The sequence below is a fragment of the Gossypium hirsutum genome, chromosome A05 (genome assembly GCF_007990345.1).
Source record: "Gossypium hirsutum isolate 1008001.06 chromosome A05, Gossypium_hirsutum_v2.1, whole genome shotgun sequence".
NCBI classification, from domain to species: Eukaryota; Viridiplantae; Streptophyta; class Magnoliopsida; order Malvales; family Malvaceae; genus Gossypium; species Gossypium hirsutum.
In genome coordinates, this window is record NC_053428.1 from 29505907 (window position 1) to 29526783 (window position 20877).

Here is a 20877-nt window from a genome sequence, read left to right on the forward strand (position 1 = left end):
TGGAGTCGTCAAGGGATTTACCTGGGATGAGAACAGAATACATCAGTTTGACTAAAGTCATAATTTCACGTCAAAATAGAATCATTGAATAATAAACCAATCGACACTGAAAAAGAGGTAATATGTTGAAAGATTATTGAAAAGATGCTGAGGCCTATCTGTCAGGGTCTCCTGGCAGTCATGTTATTGCGTTGCTTAGCATCAATTTCGTCCCCTCACAAGCATTTGAACTACTTGGCTCATTGATGGTCTTCCATGTCTATCGGCTTCTGTACATTTGATTGCCACCTCCAGTAGATTTTCCAGTTCATTTCTGTCATAATCGTAGCCCATGGCAGGGTCCAGTACCTCTTCAACCCAACATGTTGCAGAAGCACCCATCTTCTTCCCTTTCACCCAAGTTTCTAATCTTTGGTGCCATTTCTCTCCATTGGTTCCAACAACAGGGACACCTACACTTGGGCTCTTCCCTGTCATCATTTCCAACAACACAATCCCATAGCTATAGATGTCGACTTTGGCAGTGATGGGAAGATTGTAAACCCACTCAGGCGCCATGTAACCTCTTGTTCCTCTAATCTTGGAGAAGCCTGAACCTTTAGGACTGTCTTGATTCAGTAGTTTGGATAATCCAAAATCTGACACTTTAGGATGATAGTTGGAATCCAAGAGTATGTTGTGAGGCTTTACATCACAGTGCAGAACCCATTCCAAGCACTCTTCATGCAAATAAGCCAGGCCTTTGGCGGTGCCCACCGCAATATCCAACCTTCTCTTCCAATCAAGTGAATTAGACATGAGGTTATTTGCTAACGATCCATTTTCCATGTATTCATACACTAAAAGCCTATGCTTCCCCTCTGCACAGTATCCCCACATCTCAATCAAGTTCATGTGATTAAGCCTGCCGATTGTGCTTACTTCTGCGAGGAATTCATCCTCTCCTTGATGTGCTTCAATATTAAGTCGTTTAATGGCTGCAATTTGTTGATCCGGTAAAACTCCCTTGTAAACCACCCCACTTCCTCCCCGTCCAATCTCTTCATGAAAACCGCGTGTTGCCTTTTTCAACTCACTGTATGTGAATCTTTTGAATCCAGTTGCAGCCACAAGGTACCCTGATGTCATCGTCGATGCATCGGGACTTTCCCCTGTTCTGTACAAGAAAACGAACACCAGAAAGACGCACATCAACTCAAGCAATCCAATTATAGAAGCGCACCAAATCAAAATATTTAATGTTTCATATCCTGTTTTCTTAAGATAAAGTCTGTCTAATTGTCTTGTCTGCTTGTTGGAGCAATTTAATTTGAATTCCCGAACAGGTTTGTTGTTGTAAGGGAATGATTTGGGGAGTTTCAAGTAAAGGGTTCCACTGTAGCTATTGTAACGATGACCATTGCGCAATTCCCATTTTGAATAACAGCGATAGGCACCATCTTCTGGGAAATATCTATATTGAAAAGCTTTACAACATGAATCCAAGCAAACTCGGAGGCACTCCTGGAAGGTGTAATTCCGGAGGTTGTCGTAATGGTAGCCAAAAAAGTTAACATGACGAAGTTGAACAAAGTTGACATCATCATTACATGAAAGCTCAAATTCTGGTTCGCACCCATCGTTCCAATCCGCATGGTTTTTCATCTTGAACCCTGGGGGACAACCACACTTCGGACCCCAACCTGGATCATAGCTACATATACTATTTGGTCCACAGGCTCCATGAATCCTACAGGAGTTAGACATAGCTTGCCATGTCACAAACCAAACCCCCTGTTCTTCGAGACTGTATAATCTAAGGTTACCATCAAAATCAAGGGTTAATCTTCTCCAAGGTCCAATACCAAAATCAGTTGATCTGAACTCCATTTTGTCAGAAGATGTAAAATAGCCTGAAGAATCCAACACTGCGGTTCTGCTATAATTGTATCTAGTTCTACCTTGGTGGTAGTCCAAGATGGTTGAATCCGGCCAGTAGATGCTGGATGTGTCGGAACCATTCAAGACAAGACGAAGAACATTATCATCGTCAAACAACAACCTGTATTTTCCTGAAGAATGGTTAGTTCGGCTTCGTGCTGATACTAGCCTTTTGTGTTGATTGAGGGGTTGTCCAGGGAGAAGCGTATCAGTTGGTGAATCAAAGCTTTGCCAAAGAGTAAGATTGTCTCGAGTTTGGAGAACGAGATTACCTGAATCAAGGAGATTCAACTGCGACCAAGAGCCATCTTTAACTGACTTATTGATCGTCCAGATTACGGGTTCGGCATCGGTTATGATGATTTCATTGGTTTCGAGTATGGACAGCTTTGATCGCTTTCCATTAACAGGCACATCCCGGTTTGCCATCCAAACTAGAGTGTGACTACCGTCATGGCAAGGCTTGGTGAACCAGATGGAGAAGCAATAAGCGTTTTGGCCGACGGGGTAAAAGCCAGCGGAGAACATGCCGTTAGACGATATCAAAACATCACCTGGATTCTCCACAGACAGAGACGAACCTTGGCTTAGATATGGAACGGCTGACGATGTTAACCCGAGGAACAGGAACAATATGATAAGCATGGATTTAAAACACTTGGTGGCCATGAATATTTCTTGGGCTGCAAAATTCATGTCATGGACCCAATATTCTCTTCACCAACTTCAGCTCTTTGCACCAATTTACCTGCATCTTCTCAACTTTACCATCGGGAAATCAACTTGTTTGTACCATTTCATTCTCTTCCAAATTCGATCACTAGCAGTGTTTCTTATCAATTCAAAGCCGCGTGTTTTAGGAAAGCTTGGTAGTTGCCCTTTGACATTTCTTGATAACTTTTTAGCTGTGGAAATTTCACATAATTTGTTGTAAAAACGTGAATGCAAGAACTTTCAAGTGTCATTAGTCAATGTCAGAATGTTTCTCATTTTTACGTTTGGTACTGACGATGTTATGTGTTGTTTTCCGGTATTTGGCACTTAAATTTATTTATTACCTTTTTAGAAAATAATACGTGAAATTGAGTGGAGACGAATAACCATACGCACCCACCCCTTTTCCATCCCCTTAAGACAAAGAGAATAGAGTGTGTTTCATTGAAAATCAATCATCCTGACTTTTACACTTCCAAAAGTCTTCATGCACCATTCACAATGTCTTGCAAAATTACCACGCCGACAGGTCTCTGCTATCTGTACCCATACTTCACTCAATTCTCAATTTAACTGGTTCAAATAATTTTGTTTATATATAAAATATATTATTTAATTAGAGGTAATCATTTGATCGAATCAAGTAAAAAGTTTTCGAGTTAATCGAGTTTAAAAATCTTATTTTATCATTCTAGTTCAATTTGACATTTTTTCGAATTGAGTCAAATTTAATGAAATTCGAGTCAAGTCGAATCGAATCGAGTTAAATTATTTGAGTTAAATTAAAAAACTAAACATGCCAAATTAAAATATTGTTACAGTATAACTAATTCCATATTAGAGTACATAAATTTAAAATTATATATATTTGAAAACATTTTTCAAAGCAAAATAACAAGAAATTAAGATACTTTAATCTTATAAACTTGTACAATTAATTAATTAATTAATTAATTAATTTAGATCTCTAAAATTATTATTTTAATTTTTTTATAAATTTTCTAGAATTCTTATAATTTTATAAAAAATATATATATATTTTGAAAATTTTACAAATATTTTGAATTTTTTTTTTGTAATTTTTGTTGAGAGATAGACTAATTTGTTCATTTTTAAATTTGACTGAGACCAAAAGAGTATTTACACCAATTTGTTATTCGAATTATTTGAACTGTAAATTTCAACTCGACTTGAACTCGAAACTCGAATCGAGTTATTCAAATTGACTCAAATAATTTGAATAACTCGATTCAATTAACTTGAAATCCAATTTTTTTTCGAATTAAATCAAGTTTTTCCTACATCTACATTTAACTGATGTCACAAATTAACATAACAGTTGATAAAGAGTTGAATATTAAGATAATGGTGTTTTGGTCTTTATTAGTTTTATATGAAATATTTAAATAAAATAACTAAACATACAATTTTTAAGGATTAAACCCAAGCTTAAAGAATGTTTAACCATAAACACTTTGCCATTTCACGTATAACTCAATTATTTATTTTTATATAAATCTAGTATAAATATATTTAAGATTTTAACTAAATTAGTGTTACTTATCAACCGGTCTCAATCAAGTCTAAAATTATTAAAACTTCATTTATTTTAATAAAATTTCATATAAAATATAAAAAAATATTAAGATTGGAAATATTTGACATTTCAATTTTATCATTTCAATAAAAATTATATTTAATTATTATATTAATTCTTTAAAAATTATAATAAACAAATCTCACCTACATAATGGACGTACTACAGTACCATAATCTAGTATATTCAAGTTTTATCTATTTTTTATTTACCATACAACCACTTGTTATAATCTCAATCATGCTCGTAAACATTTTAAATTGTTGTGTAGTTTTTCATATGTATATATATAATTATTTTGTTCCCTACAAAGAAAAAAAAACTACATAGAGAGATTAAGACATTGATACGTGTCCTTATAACATATTTATGATTTTTTTTTTATTTCATTAATGATAGAAGAATTAATAATATTTATATTTATATAGTTAACATATATCCTTTTATGTTAAAAAAAGACCAATTAAGACATTTAACTAATCACAAATTGTTACGTATGATGTAATAACATCACAATATGTCATTATTAGAAATAAAAATAATTTTTTAAAAAGAAAAAAATACAAAAAGAAAAAGTAATTATAAAAACCAAATACATTTAGAAAAATCATTAATTTTTTTAAAAATTTATTAAAATCTTCTAAAATGATAGAAAGTTAATTATAAACAATATTACAATATTTTAAAATAGTTGCAAGCTTCTTAGAATTGTTATCTTTATAATGTTATCTATACATAAAATCCAAAAAGAAATTGGGCAAAAATCAATCCCACTGTTGTTGGGCTTTGTTATATTAATTTTTTTTATTTTTAATAATTGCTAATAATTGATTGAACACAGTTTATGATTGGTTAGAAGTTTCAATCAATTTTTTTTTATGTCCAAAACATTTCATCAATAAAAAAGTTAGGAATTAAAAAAAATTAATGACTAAAATGAGAGAACGACATATTTTTTTATTTAAGATTATAAAATATCATGTAATTAAATTGAATCTTGATTATTTTTAAGTTGAGTTGAATGAGATATCAAAAGAAGAAATAAGTATTTAAGATATCAAATTCTTTACCACTTTTCTCATTGGATGGTTTAATTTGAATGACAGAATGTTTATGTTTTGATTAAAATAACAACTACCAACAAGTATTGAAAGTAATGGTTTGCTACATTATATTTTCAAGAAAATAATTCATAAATAAAATTTGAAGATAACATGGTTAAATTGAGCAATCACAAATCTCGACAGAATTAATCTCTATAAACTCAAATAAAAAAGAAAACTCAAAATTATTTTTCAGCTAGGAAGTCAACATGCCATTGTGTTGAATGGCAGTTAGTTGAGAATTATTGTTATGATATTTACTAATGTCAACCTATTGACCCGCTAGCCTGTCAGTATTCGTACATCTATAGCATAGGCGAGCTCAATATGAGGACACATAATACGTAATATGAGTTTGCGCCCAATATGAAGAGACATAATACGTAATATGAGTTTACCTACACATAATGCGAACCTTATGTATGTGAATCCACTTCAAATATACGCATATTAACTCTAAAATAAAGTATGTATCATTATACATGAAGATCTACTTAGCATGTCATATTTATAAATAATAATTGTAATATATAAATAGACGGAAATTAACCGGTAAAATAAACACTCAACAATTTATATAAATTATTGGCGTCATTTTTAGTTGGTGAAATGTGAGAACTTAATAATATTGACACAAACATCTTTGGAAACCACAACATTATATGTAATAATCAGAAATTCAAGAAACAATTTTTTCAATTTTCATACTTGAAATTACAACAGAATCACACAGCTACTTCACCAGCTTAAATACAAATGAAAAATCCCAAGCTAAATATAAGAAAATAAGAACCAATCCAAACGTAAAACAAAAGCCCAATAATACAATTATCTGCGCCTGCTTGTGAAATGCATCTTCTCATAATACTGTATAGAGATCAGAAGAGACAAAAAAAGGTGAACCTCATCTTTTCCCCACCGAGCAGACGGCTTGGAGTTTATAATCTTGGGCGGAGCCCAAGGCAAAGGTGAAGCAGCTTGGGGTTTGGAAAGCGGCCAAAGGTAACGGGAGTGGAGACGGCGGAAACCACCGAGAGGTAAAACCACGTATCTAAGCTTTTGGGTTCCACAACCGATGTTAGCCCAGTGCCCGGTACAGATCAACTCCCAAAGACGCTCGTCTCTGGCAGTTTTGAGGCACAGCTTACTAACGCAGGAGGCCATTGCTAAGGTCCTGGCATCAACGTGTTTCAGAACCTCGTACAAAAGGTTTTCATCCAAATTCATGAACCCCTCAGTTTCGGGTACGGGATCTTCCTTTACTCTCTTCAATTTGGGTTGGGGGGAGGGAGAATCTGGGGAAATTCGTTTCATTGAAAGAAGCTGGAGCCTTCACAGTTGGGGGTAAGTTGTTGTTGAGATTTAATGTGAAAAAAGGAAAGGGCATTGGGTGGGGTGGGTGAGGGTTATTGGGGCCGCTTTGTTGGGTATCAATGAGGACAAACAAGATAAATGGATGTGCTGCTGTACGGTTCCTCTGTTTTCTTTTTCATCTTCGGATAATGAATTCACAACTTTGTCTATTCTGCTTTTTTTTTTTCAAATCTATTCTTCATTTATGAGTTTTTTTTTTCAAAAAAATTATTTAATTATTTAATTTAAAATGTTTAAATTAAAAATAAAAAAATTATGTTTGGTCAAATTTAAATTTGAAAAATATAAAGCATGAATATTTCAATTAATAAAAATATAAAAAGAAGTTTAAAAGTACAAAAAGCACTCAAATTTAAATAAAAAAAAACCAATGAAGCCTGTTTTATTTTTATACTTATTTGAGTACTTAAACTTTTAAGATGTATAAAAAAATCCTTAAAATTTTTTTAAAAAATAATTAAATAATTAATAAATTTATAAAAAATTAAAATCAATAAAAGCTATAAATAGTATTCAATTTTAATAAAAAATTCAGTATTAAAAATTAGAAAAAATATTAAAAAATTAAAAAATATATAGAATTATAAATTTATAAAGTCGTAAGAAAATCATAAAAAATGTAAAGAAATATAAATTTCGTAAAGAATATTTATAAAAATTATCGTACCAAAAAATTCATTTTATAAATTTTCTATAATTTTTATTGATTTTTATTTTTTATTATTTTTCGCCACATGCCATGCTGTGTTGCGTCACATGATATCTTTAATTGAAAAAAACTAAGAGTCATTAATTTTGTTTATAAGGTTGGGCCTTTTATTTGTTTATTTATATAAAACATGCTTTGGATATGTTTTAAAAAAACAATCTTAAAATAAAATTTGATAAAAAGATGATGATTAGGGGTGTTCATGAATCAGATCAGACCGGGTTCAAGTTAGACTTATGCATAATATTAATATTCTTTATGTCTATTCAAGCTCGGCCCAGCTCAGCTCAAAATATAAGCTTAAAATTTTACACAAGTTCGTCTATATTTGTAAATGGTTAATTTGAGCCCGTTTTAGGACTACTCATTATTTTTTAATTTTTTAAAAAATATATATTTATATTATTTTAATTTAATATTTAATAATTTAATATATTATTTCTTTATTAAACTTTATATATAATCATCTTTAACATTTTTTTAATATTTAAATTATAGTATATATATAAAAAACATAATATAAAATTACTAATTTAAAAACAAGTCAGGTGGGGCCGAGCTTGGGCCTAAAAAGTTCAAACTTGAGTTAAGTCTATATTTTAAACATGTCTAATTTCTTTTTTGCCTAAGCCCATTTTTCAAGCCTAATAATTTTGTCAAAATCCTCTTAAATTTTATAGAGACCCTTGAGCTTGAACAATTAACCTGACCCATCAACGGGTCTAGCAATGGTGAACATTAATTTAAATACTTATATATATTAAAATTTAAATTTTATTTAATTATACATTAAAAAATTATATATAAATATATTTATTTTTATATTGTGCGAATATTCATGATTAATAGTTGGTATTTAACTTCACAACCAATGTTTAAATATTATCATTTATCTCATTTTTTTTATTAGATTTTAAAAGAGTATGTATCACCCTACTCATAATTCATAAATAATTCATTCAAGTCTAAAATTTTCAATCAAAAAGAATTTAATTTGATTCAAATATTTTCAAATTCAATGAGTGAGATAAGATAATACCATTTTTGTGGTTAGTTTTTTTGGTAAACTACAAAATTAATCATTTAATTATTAGTTTATAATGTTATAGAAAATTTAAAATTTTAGTATTAATTCTTAAATTTTCAAAAATTAAAAAAAATTTAAAATAAAAAAATTAAAAGTACATTTTTAATAAAAATATTTTTATATTTATAAATAAATTAATACTCATTTTTCCCTTTTTCTTTGTTTCTTCAATAGAATCCCATGCATGCTTAAATTGCTTCGTGTCAGAAGTTTTTAAAAGAGAGTTTCAGTTCGACTGTTCTGTATTCCAAATGTTGAGAAGAGAAACTAATTCAAGTAAAACTAGTGACTGAAATTGCATGAAACAGATCATTGAAGAACATGTAATGAAACTGAACCCTAGTGAGTTTCCTGGAAAATAAATCATCAATGAACACAATTTCTCCCACCTTCATTCTCTAAATTGCATTGTGCCAATGAATTGAGCAGCAAAAAGACAATCAACCCATGATAATCAAGCACATTTAGAAGCAGACCTCAAGAAAAACCCAAGATACCAATTACTAAGTTGAACAAAAATGACCCTGAATGATAAAATAGAGAAACTCAAGCGTCGGCCTTAGTGGACGAAGATATGAACTCTTCACCGCCCGCACTTACTGCGTTATTCGAGTCTACTTGAGCCGAATCTGATGGATCGGCGGTCGACGTAGTGGAAGCAGCTCGAGCTTTGACAGTGTCCAGCATACGTTTGCTCATCTCCTTGGAATACACCTGGAGGTCTCCATGCCGCTGTCGTCTTCGCCGGAGAACGATGCCCCGGCGAGCGAGAAAGCCTCCTGTTCGATCAACATGGCAGCGGCGGACGCTTCCTCTTTGGGGAAAAATTTATCATTATACTTATTTATAATTATACTAGATTTATAGTTGTAAGCTTAATATATATAGATATATGTATATAACAAATTCAACAATTCAATGATTCGACCAATGGTTTTTTTTTTTTAATTCTCTATGCCTGTTTTATGATCTATGATCAGAGTTTGTGGTTGCCCTTCTCAATAATGTATTCTCTAAGGATCAAACATACATCTTCCATTGAAAATGCAATCTGTTTACCATTACATCCAACACTTATTCATCGCAAAAATAAATAATATTTTAGAGAAAATATTACATATAGTGAAATTTGAACCTATAATATATTTTTTATACAAATAATTACATTACAATAAAAAAAAGAAAGAAATTTACAAACACAAAAATTGAATCTTAAAACTCAAAAATTTACAAATCTAAATTTATATTAGGAACATTTTTACTCCCAATGCTTGAAGATATATAAAAATAAATATAAAATATTAGCAAAAGTAATTTAATTAACACGTTTAAATTTTGAATGAAATCATAAAAAAAAAATTTGATCCTATAAATAAATATTGAGAATGGATTAAAATAGAAATTATAAGTCAAAACCCATAAGTTCGGCATTAAAATATTTAGAGAAACCTACCTTCAAATGATTAAGCTTTTATGGCAAACTGTAAAATATTAGTGCTATCTGAAAATTTTATTTAACTCTTATATATACTATATTTTGTGATGAAAAAACATTAATATTATATTTATATTTATAAAAAAAAAATTCAACAAGATGATACATTAATATATATATATTTTACACTCCCATTCAATCTTTAAACATCGTTTTTATTTAAACATTTCATATAAAATTTAATATTGAGTTAACACGTAACATAAATTTAATTTGTTATACAAAATGAATTTTTTAACTTAATATTTTCTGTTATATCCGAATAACAAATATCCAATATAATGCTCAACAAAGAGGTCATCAAACTCGAGTAACATAGTACATGAAAATTAGATAAAATAAAATGAGGCAACATAATTATAAACCATGAAAGGACCCATATTTTTTTTCATTAACATATACTAGGTAAAAACTTGACTTAAATAAACCTTAATTAAATAGCCTAATGGAAACCTTAAATGGGTCCTGATGTTTAGGAAAAGTGATTTAAATACAAAATATAAAGCAAAAAGAATCTAAGGGCACTTGGGCTTGCCCTTGGAGTTCTTCAGGTCCCTGTAACAAGGGCATTCATGCTTGTTCCCATATGTCCCTGATGGAACACATTTGCATTTCGCACAGCAAATTCCACAGTACTTCAAGCATCTAGCTCTAATCCCTGCCTTTGAGCACCTTATCTTACACTTGGAATTGCAGAAACCTGCCCATTCATGAAAATCACAAACTCAATCATTAGCTTTTACAAATACTTGGGAAAAAGAAAAACAAAGTTTGAGATTTTTCCGTTTGTTTTAGCTTTGTTTGTTCATGTCCAACCTGCCATTGACACCTCGAAGAGAGAGGAGCTTAGAATAATAGAAACAAGCAGGAATGTCACAAAGACAAGCTTCATTTTCTTTGCTTTGTAGGAAAAGAAAAAAAAACCAAAGGAAGTGTAATTTAGCTAATGTTTTCTTACGAGGGTTGGCGATAAAATGAGCCCCCGAAGGGGATTTATTTATAACATAGCGACAAGTCCTGCTAGGGATAGGTAAAAAAAGTTAGGAAATTGCTTATAATTACCTAGGAAAAATAAGTAACATACATCAACAGAAAATTCCAGGCTGTCTTGGACTTGGAGGACCAAGATATGTTTCTGGTATGGTGGGGTGACATATCGTATTAATTTATTGCTTTATGTAGAGTGTAAATATCGGATATAAGAATATGTGACGTATTAATATAAAATGAATATATTTTCATATGTTTGTCAAATATATTTGAAATGCGGATATATTTTTTAAAGAATAAAATCGAGTTAATATAAAAGATGTACATGAAATATATATAAATATAAAATATAAATATATTAATCTCTTAAAAATACAAAACTACAATTTAAATCTCTCTCTGTATTGGAGCAAAGCCAAAGAGTGGACACATGAGGTTGTTTAACATTCTCATACTTCAAAAATGGTAAAAAGCTTATTCTAATCTCCAAAAATTTATAATGAGATATATAATTTGATAGGGATGGGTTACATTTGGCAATCAATAGAGACATCGAGAAACTTCAAGCTAAAGTTGATGCTACCCCACTGATTAACCTTATTTTAAACATGAATAATAATGTCTTGGTTGATGATTGCAGTCTGTTCTTGACTACTATTCAAAACATATCGATTAAACACATATTAAGAGAAAGACTATGGAGTGCTTATGCTGTGGTTGTACTAGGAAGTGGTTTTATGCCGTTGGATCTGCTGTTAACTATTTTACTCTGTAATGAACCTCCTACCAGTACTTTGCCTGTTATCATGGCTGAGGCCATTGGAACTGTCCTCTTTGCATGTTGTTGAGACTCAGGAACAATGCAAAGACCAAAAGTAACTATTTTTTAATTCAGGATCGTGAACTTATTTACCTCGAAGGTAATCTCGAGGCTCAACCCATTTTGTGAACATGAATTTGACTTTTGATAAAATGAAAAATTAAAAGGACATCAAAAATGATCTCAAGGCTCAACCCATTTTTGAAAACAGATTTGAGTTTTAATAAAATGAAAAACTGAAAAAGACTTCAACAGAAACCTCGAGGCTAAACTCATTTTTGAAAATAGATTCGACTTTTGGTAAAATGAAAAGAAAATACCTCTACAACAATCTTGAGGCTTGACTCATTTTTTAAAACGGATCCGGCTAGTAATAAAATGAAAATGTAAAAAGACCTCAACAAAAGTCCCAATACTTGACTCATTTTTTTAAATTGAATTCAACTTTTGATGAAAATGAAAACTAAATGGAAAGGCTCGATCCCTTTTTGAAAACAAATTCGAGTTTGATAAAAGATAATTAAAAGGACCTCGACAAAAATCTCAAGGCTTGACCCATTTTTAGAAAACAAATTCGATTTTTAATAAAAAGAAAATTGAAAAGATCTCGACAACAATCTAGAGGCTCAACACTCTTTGAAAGCTAAAACAAGAAAATAGACCTTAAGAGAAGTCCAAACATGCTACTAGGTAACTTTGCCTCATGTGAGAAATTTAAAACATTTTGGTGAGATTTAAAAATATCCTTGAGAGAGGTTTGAAAATATCTCTAGGGAAAGTCAAAAGCATCCTCAAGATAGAGTTTGAAAATATCTCAATAGAGATCTAAAAGCATCCTTAATAGAGGGTTTGAAAATATATCTCATAAGAGATTTGAAAGCATCTTAGAGATAAGGTTTGAAAATATCTCAACATAGATCTAAAAGCATCCTCAAGAGAGGGCTTGAAAATAAATCTCATAGGAGATCTGGAAGCATCCTCGAGATAGGATTTGAAAATATCTCAAGAGAGATCAAAAAGCATCCTTGAGAGAGGGTTTGAAAATATATATCAAGGGAGATATAAAAGCATCCTTGAGGGAGGATTTGAAAATATCTCAAGGGAGATCTAAAAGTATCCTCAAAGAGAGGGTTTGAAAATATATTTCATAGGATATCTGAAAGCATCCTCGAGAAGGGACTCGAAAGTATCTCAAGGGAGATCTACAAATATCCTCAAGTGAGGGTTTGAAAATATATCTCAAGAGTGATATGAAAGCATTCTCGAGGGAGGATTTATAAGCATCTCAAGGGAGATCTAAAAGTATCCTTAAGAGAGGGTTTGAAAATATATCTCAAGGGTGATATGAAAGCATCCTTAAGAGAGGATTCAAAAGTATCTCAAGATAGATCTAAAAGTATCATCAAGAGAGGGTTTGAAAATATATCTAAAAGCATCTTTGAGAGATTTGGGAACGGACATCTCAAGGGAGATCTAGTAACATCCTCAAGAAAGGGGGAACATAACCTCGTGACAGGCCTGAAAACTTTTCAATTGAATTTCCTAAACAAGAAACTCTATTATTTCAAAATATTTCTCTAGAGAGATTTGATAAAGCATTTCATGAGATAAGAGTTTAATCATTATTTTAAAAAAGCTCTTACTTGAAAAGTTTCATTCAAAAATTCCAGACAATAGAAGTTTAACCAAAATGTCATACCAAGATACCTCCAAGCGAGAACAAAGCTCAATTCCTTGCTATAAACATTCTTGGTATGAATGAATTTATGCAATGAATGTCATGCAAGTCATGGATGCTAAACTATACAATCAAATGTAATGAATGTCACAAGTATCATTTGATCATTATTTTTCACAATGAAAAACAAATTCTCCAACCCTTCACCCAATACTCAAAAGCACATAATTATAGTTTCAAATTGGCACTTCTTGTAATCTTTCTAATGCAATCTTTAATTGTAACAGCCTAATTTTCAGTGGTGTCGGAACAGTGATTCGAGATCACTAAATCTGACAAATGAGTAGGAAATATTATTAATTTAGTGAGTATAAGTTAAATGTGAAGTTAGGAAAATTTTTGAAATAGTGAAATGTACTAAAAATAAATATATATATTAAAATAATTAAAATTGAAAATGAGGTATCGAGACCTCGGGAATTTTAAATCGAGCCATAAATATTTTTATAAATATTTATGGAGTGTTAATAAGTTAGTATTAAAGTTTCGTCAATAAATTTTAAAGTACTGATAGCTAATTGAACAAAAAGGACTAAATTGTATCAAATGCAAAATTATGAGAAATGATTAAATAGCTTAAATGATAAAAGAAAGAGGGTTTAAAAGGAAAATAGACACAAGGTCTATTTGGGCTGGACGGCAAGAGCATGAAATCACCAAGAAAATAAGGGGAATTAAGGGAAAAAATAGAAAATTGCAAAATTTACTTAATAAAGCTAGGATTAAAGTGGAATTATCTAGATTTCTCTTTATTTTTCTGCATTCTCATCAGAAAAAACACCACGGAAGAGTTCCCTTAAGCTGGTTTTTTATATTTTTACTGCAAGTAAGTTCAATTCTTGATTATTTCTTGAAATTTTTGTGTTTTTGTGACTTTTACAACTAGGTCCATTTGTTGAATTCATTAGTTCTTGATTCTATGAAAGAAATTGAAAGTTTCTATGAATATGTGCTGGAAGTATATGATGATTTGACATAGAATTAGAGCTTTAAATTGTTTATATGCTGATTTTATTGAAAGAATTGAATAGAAAGTGAATGTTTGGGACCTAAATTGTAAAAGAGTTTGAAGTTAGAGTTTTATGTGGAAATTATGAATTTAAATAGTTATGAAATAACTTATAATGTCTAGGAAAAGTATTAATTGAGAAAATTAGTTTAATTGTGGGGTTAATTAAGTAAGGACTGAATTGTATGAACTGTGAAATTTGGGACAAAAATGAAAATCAACATTTTGCACTAAAACAGTTTTGGACAGCAGCAATAGGCTAACTTTGAAAAATCTCAAAAAATTTTAAAAATCTAATTAGAGGATGAATAAAATATGAAATTAAAGCTTATTGAGTCTAGTTTCTTATAGAAGAAACGGTGTAAGCAATGGAATTGTAAATCATAAGATATAATAAGTTTTGTGAGACAATGTCAGAATGATTTCGAGTTCCCCTGTTCTGACTTTGGAAAATCATCAAAAATTGGAGAAAAATAATTAAGGGATTAAATTTATATGTTTAAAATTATTAAAGAGTCTATTTTCAATAGAAATAAGCAGAAACATCATCTGAATCTCGTACGATGAGATAATTAATTCTTAGTGAAGAAGGGTCGGAACTGTCAGACATCAGAACAGGGGCAACTTTAAAGAATAAACTGTACTTATTGACTAGACCAAAAATTCTGAAAATTTTATGGTAATAAGATAAGTAAGTGTAGTTTCAGGAAAAATTAGCGGATCTTAATTTCGAGTTCTGTAGCTTAAGATATAAATAATTTAGTGACTATGACGCAAATGGACCGTTTTGAATATACATAAGTAAATAATGAAATTATTGATAATGTTACTTGTTGCATGTTATATAAATTAAGGATGTGGAATGGAGAGGAGGAGGAGGAAAATATGTATGAATATTCAGCTAGCATGGCTAATTTGAATGTTTTAGGCTCATGGACTAAATTGAATAAAAGTAAAATTTTATGGGCAATTTTGTAAAAAAAATGTTAGAAATGACCAATTTGCATGAAATGGATTATTTTATTATTTAAATTACAAAATTGAATGAAATTATTAATTTAGCTCAAGATCAGGGAAAAACATGTTTTAAGGATTAAATTGAAAAGTGTTGAAATTATGGAAAATTCTGACATTTTATCGAATTCATAGGTTGTTATCAATTTGTGTGAGAATAACGGCTGGAAATAAAGATTAAATTGCAATAATTTTATTTTATTTTAACCTAAGGATGAAATCGTCATTAATTAAAAGTTTAGGGGTAAAATGATAATTTTGTTTAGAGCATTAGTTGAATGTATTATAACATGAAATAAATGAAAACGACGATCAAATTTCTTTATAAAGATCCGGATAACTTGAATACGAGACTTGAACGTGGAAAAGAAAAGATATCGGATTAATGAAATATCTGATAAATGAATCGGTAACTCCGGTAATGCTCCGTAACTCTATTCCGGTGAAGGATTCGGGTTAGGGGCGTTACATTAATCTTTTCCGAGGTGACACTCTAGCTTAGAAGCTTCCAAAACTTCAACTTCCTTCAAGTGGTTCATATATCAACATGTTACCCTAGTCATCGCTTAGAATCCCTGAGAGTTTAGACCATTTCAGGTGGCTCTCATATCACATATTGTCTTAGTCATTACTCACAAGTCTTGAGAGTCTATATTTACTACTAAAACCTCATGTTACTTTCTTGTTGCCTTCATCACTATAACGATCCAATTTTTAGTGTACCTAAAATGTGATTTTGGAATCTCATTTTCGTAAACCGGGTTCGTAAATATTAAATATGAACATTTACGGAGATAATAAAAAAATATGTTGAAGATTGGTCAAGTAATTTTGTCGAATTAATAGTCAATTAAGACTTAGGGACTAAATTATAAAGTCCAATCACTGTAGAGTTTTAATTGACAAAAAGAATTGAAGACCTAAATAGCAATTGGCCAAATCAAAAGTCCAAATCAAGTGATAGTGGAAGATGATCGCATGGTCATTAAGCATTTTTAATGATCGGTTTAGTTAAATTAAACATGATTATTAAGTTAAGTAAGTTTTAATTAAGATATAAATACCCAAATAAGTGGAAAGAAAGAGAGAGATGTCATATTCTTCATCCTTTCTTACTTGGTTCCAACCTAGGAAGAAAAGAAGAAAACTATTTTTGAAGCTAAATCATTTAACCATTAAATTGGTAAGTTCAAGTTTTTTTCTTATAATTTTTATAGATTTGAGGTCATAAGAGCTTGTTTTAGCTAGCCCATGCACCAATTTGATAAACTGTTAAAGTTTTAGAAAGTTTCCATTGTTGATTTATTAAAAAAGTAGGCTTGAAATTGATAGATTTTAAGCATAGATTATAAAAAGGATTAGACTGTAATGTAAATTTAACTTATTTGTTAACTTTGTTTTATTAAGGATCAAATTAAATAAATGTAAAACTTATCATAAAATAAATAACATAATAATAAAAATGAAACACTAAAAAGAAAAAGAGAAAACATATTAATTAAAGAAAATATGTACACAAAGATGCATGAATGCATGATGAACATGAAAATTTTTATTTTTAAAAATGAAGGGGTTATATTTGAATATCAATTGAACCAATAAATTGAAAATTTAAACAACACATAATTAACTTCAATCTCAACTCTTAAAAATGTTTATAATGGAGTTACCAAGTTGTCAACAATTTTTTGAACAAAAGTTAGTCTGACCATATTTGAAAGAACATGAAACTTTCAATTTTAAAACGCTAGAGTTTTATTAAAAAATTAAAAGTCGCCATCGATTATTTTTACTAGGTGATTGGTCACCCATAAATTGCCGTGAAATTCGTCTTTTTTTTTAAGATTATTTTCAATGTACGTTGAAGCTGAGAGAAAAGTTAGATGTATGAATCAATTACATACGAGGAAAATTATAGCACTCTTATATCATCTAGAAATTAGTACCTTATTTCATTGTGGTTTGAATTTAATATTTAATCATGATGCCATAAATTTTTAGATTGTGCCCAAAATTTATAATTGAGTGAATCGAATGTTGAAAGCTGGGAAGATTTTCAAAGCTCGTAAATTTTTTTATTGTAAAAGAATTGTTTTATTCACTTGTATTTGAGGAGGGCATTCGAACATTAAGAGCAATAAAGGAAATTGCGTCCGATAATTTTGAGAAACCTCATCAATTTCCCTAATGCTACAATATTGCCTTAATTCTGAAAAATCAGAATTCCTTTTGGTGATTATGCATGTCTTAAAAACATACGTATACGTAGATGATAGAGTAGATTCTATATTAGTATTGAGATTTATACAAATTAACCCAACTTAAGTCGGACAAAATATGATTACCACAGTTATCATGACAACAGTTTAACTTTATTAATACCATGCTCCCTTTTTCAAAAAAAAAGAAATTCTACATATATGTGGTAACTCAGCAGTTGGCGTACCGTAATTAGTATGTTTAAGATTTATAATGAATTTACAGTCCCTATTTCCTTTTTCTTTACAATTTGCCATCTGAAGGGTAGCAGAAGAGTTTGGAAGGGAGAGAAAGAGGGGAAATAATGAATGAATGAATGCAGTGGCCATGAAAGAGGAAATGGTCGGCCCTGTATTTTGCCCACCTAAAGCATCCTGTGTCATGTGATCTGTTGGGATTCCCTGGGAAACGTACGCCAATGCCCAATCTATTTTTGTCACTCCTAATACAAGTATTCTAAAATAGATACGTGTATTCAATTCGATATATTCGATCATTTTTTTTAAAAAAAAAATTATAGACATGGAGGATTATATTTTTTTAGTCCATGATTTTTTTTATAAAAATAACAGCATGATTGGATGAAATAAATTATGTCACTGCATGTATTGCAGCTGAGAAATGGGCAGTTTGGCAACTTAATTGTAATTAAAGAATTAAAATCAGCTTGATCTGGGTTGTGGTGTAGGTTAAGAGGTGACCAATACCCAGATCTTATTTCTTTCACCCTTTCATTATTTGTCCCCATAACCCAGCATTGCAATCCTAATTCCTTAATCTTCAATGGCTTCCAACATGGTCCTCTTCCATCAGCATGTCCAACATATAAGATGTTTGAAATCTGAAGCAGTGGATGATATTGATAATCAAAGAAGCTAACGGCCATTACATATTACTAACTTCATTTAGTTATCGTAAAACTCCACTCTCGCATTAAAGAATATTAAGGATCCGCATATACGTATAGAAATTTACGTTTATACTAGTGAAACAAAACAATAAAGCTGTCAAGTTTGGTGTGAATGTGACTTGAGAGTTATTTGTCATTTTAGAACTTAACTTTAGCTTTCAATCCATTAGTTGGGTCGGGTTTCAAAAATTTCAAGTCTATATCCGTTTTTGTCTAATCTGGTCCGTTCATTTTACTATTCAAAAATTAATAATATATTAAAAAATATTTGTATTTGATATTTTATATATTTTTAATTAAATTAAATTTTTTAAAATTATTATTTAAATTAGATTAAGTGTAAAAATTATTGCCAAGACAAGTTACTTGACCCTTAGAAAGATCTAAATTTTTAAGTCCGGCATTTTTAAGTCCGTCTTTAATAGATTATATGAATTATTATTTATATTTTAATTATTTTATACATTATTATTGTTAGTTCAACTCATTTTAAATTATTTTTTAAATTATTTTAAATTATATGAATGATGGTAAAAAGCTTAATTTAAGCAAGAAAGGTGTCTTTTCGCTCCAACAGATCTTATTTAGGGATGGCAATAGGGTGGTCTATCTTTTGCAGCTTCAATATAAAATGACTCACCCTGAATTTAACCCAAAAATAAATGATACACTCGACTTTGATTCTGAATTTGACCCAACCCCATTTTAAATATCAAACTTAATTTATTCCTTTTTTTTTTCCTAGTTTTAAAACATAGATACAAATGGCAGAAAAAAAATTTCTACGCAGTTTAATTTTTAAAAAAAATTAATACCACGTCATCGTCAAACGGTTATTAACAAAAATTATTAATCAAAGTTCTTAATCGATGCAATTCTAAAATAATCTTACATTTTATCAGTTAAATAATAATATTTTACATGTCAATAAAATGAATCAAATAAAATAATATAATATATAGTTTGGAGATCTTATATTATGCCATATTAATTACGAAAGAAGTAAAATTAAAAAACAAAAATTTTAGCAATAAGTTAGAAACAAAAAATTAAATTAATCCATCATAATATTTTTAATTTATACATCATAAAATTACGAATAGTTGAAGCTTTATGTATATTAATTTAGTGGATAAAAACACACTTATTCATAGTTGTGTAACTAAAAATATAATTTACTTAAATAAAAATAATTTTTAAAAAAAATCTTAAAATTTATTTTTTTAATGTATTAAAATTGGCAATGAATGTTGATCAACAAGTGGCCAACCATTCAAGAAAGCTAGTTAATATCAATTAACGATTAATGGTCACATCATCAAACATTTGACATATTCTCATTAGTTGAAACATTATTAACTTTTTTATACCAAAATTTTTTATGTTGAATTATGGGACATCCTGGATGGCTTGACTCTTCTTTATGAGCATGGTTTTGGTAGCATTTTAATTGAGACCGATAATCTTAAGATAGCAAAAAACTTTACAAGAGAGGACAAGAAATGGCTCCAATTCTGTTTTAATCAGGAGAATTCACCAATTGTTGTTATGATTTGAACAATAAAACATTCGACATATACCCAGATGATAATACTCTAGAACGTCATATTTTTATGTGTTAATTGCATGTTTATTTTGAGTATGATCCTACTAATTTGGGCTATTTATAGTCTTTTCTTTTTTAGGGATTAAATTGAAGACAAAAGTAAATTTAAGGGAGAAAAATGTGAAATTAATGATGAATTGGGCCAATTTGCCAAGTAGGAGAAAAGGTGGTGCCGAAAATGCAAACATGGAAGACCTAAGGACAAATATGCAAAAGAAGAGATTTTATAGCACAAGACTCTATTTTAATTTCAATTATATTAGGATAATTATTAAGGATTTTTATTTAGATTTAATTTAGGATTTATTTTCATTTATCTTTAATTATCTTTATTTATTTGTATTTATCTTTTAGAATTTAATTAGGAATAGACTAGGTTTTCTAGTACTATAAATAGGGGATGGAGTGACATATATTGAACATCTATTTTTTCTGTAAACACTCCCTCTCCCAAAAATTCTATCTTTTGTTCTCTCCATATTTTTTTCAATAAAAATCCAATTTTTATTATATTTATTTCTTTCCCAAAAAT

At 29.9% G+C, this 20877-nt stretch overlaps 3 protein-coding genes across 3 annotated transcripts; all 3 read right to left on the reverse strand.

Moving 5' to 3' along the window:
- On the reverse strand, nt 1-2825 carry LOC107944781 (putative receptor protein kinase ZmPK1). Its single transcript, XM_016878608.2, has one exon. The coding sequence runs from the start codon at nt 2614-2616 to the stop codon at nt 202-204; it is 2415 nt and encodes an 804-aa protein (XP_016734097.1). The 5' UTR covers nt 2617-2825; the 3' UTR covers nt 1-201.
- A 3187-nt stretch (nt 2826-6012) lies between these two features.
- On the reverse strand, nt 6013-6851 carry LOC121229026 (F-box protein GID2). The gene has a single exon (XM_041112142.1). It carries the CDS (start codon nt 6646-6648, stop codon nt 6163-6165), a length of 486 nt encoding a protein of 161 aa, XP_040968076.1. The 5' UTR covers nt 6649-6851; the 3' UTR covers nt 6013-6162.
- Nucleotides 6852-10359: 3508 nt separating this feature from the next.
- LOC121229027 (peamaclein) lies at nt 10360-10975 on the reverse strand. The gene is made up of 2 exons (XM_041112143.1): nt 10816-10975; nt 10360-10699 (listed from the first exon to the last, which is right to left on the reverse strand). Exons 1-2 carry the CDS (start codon nt 10889-10891, stop codon nt 10515-10517), a joined length of 261 nt encoding a protein of 86 aa, XP_040968077.1. The 5' UTR covers nt 10892-10975; the 3' UTR covers nt 10360-10514.
- Between the last annotated feature and the right edge of the window lie 9902 nt (nt 10976-20877).

Bases quoted from the DNA above. Each gene is read 5' to 3' on its own strand.
- LOC107944781 (XM_016878608.2), bottom strand. From the start codon at position 2,616: ATGAATTTTGCAGCCCAAGAAATATTCATGGCCACCAAGTGTTTTAAA.
- LOC121229026 (XM_041112142.1), bottom strand. From the start codon at position 6,648: ATGAAACGAATTTCCCCAGATTCTCCCTCCCCCCAACCCAAATTGAAG.
- LOC121229027 (XM_041112143.1), bottom strand. From the start codon at position 10,891: ATGAAGCTTGTCTTTGTGACATTCCTGCTTGTTTCTATTATTCTAAGC. The intron at 10,700-10,815 runs GTTGGACATGAA...ATGAATGGGCAG, and splicing joins CTTCGAGGTGTCAATGGCAG to GTTTCTGCAATTCCAAGTGT.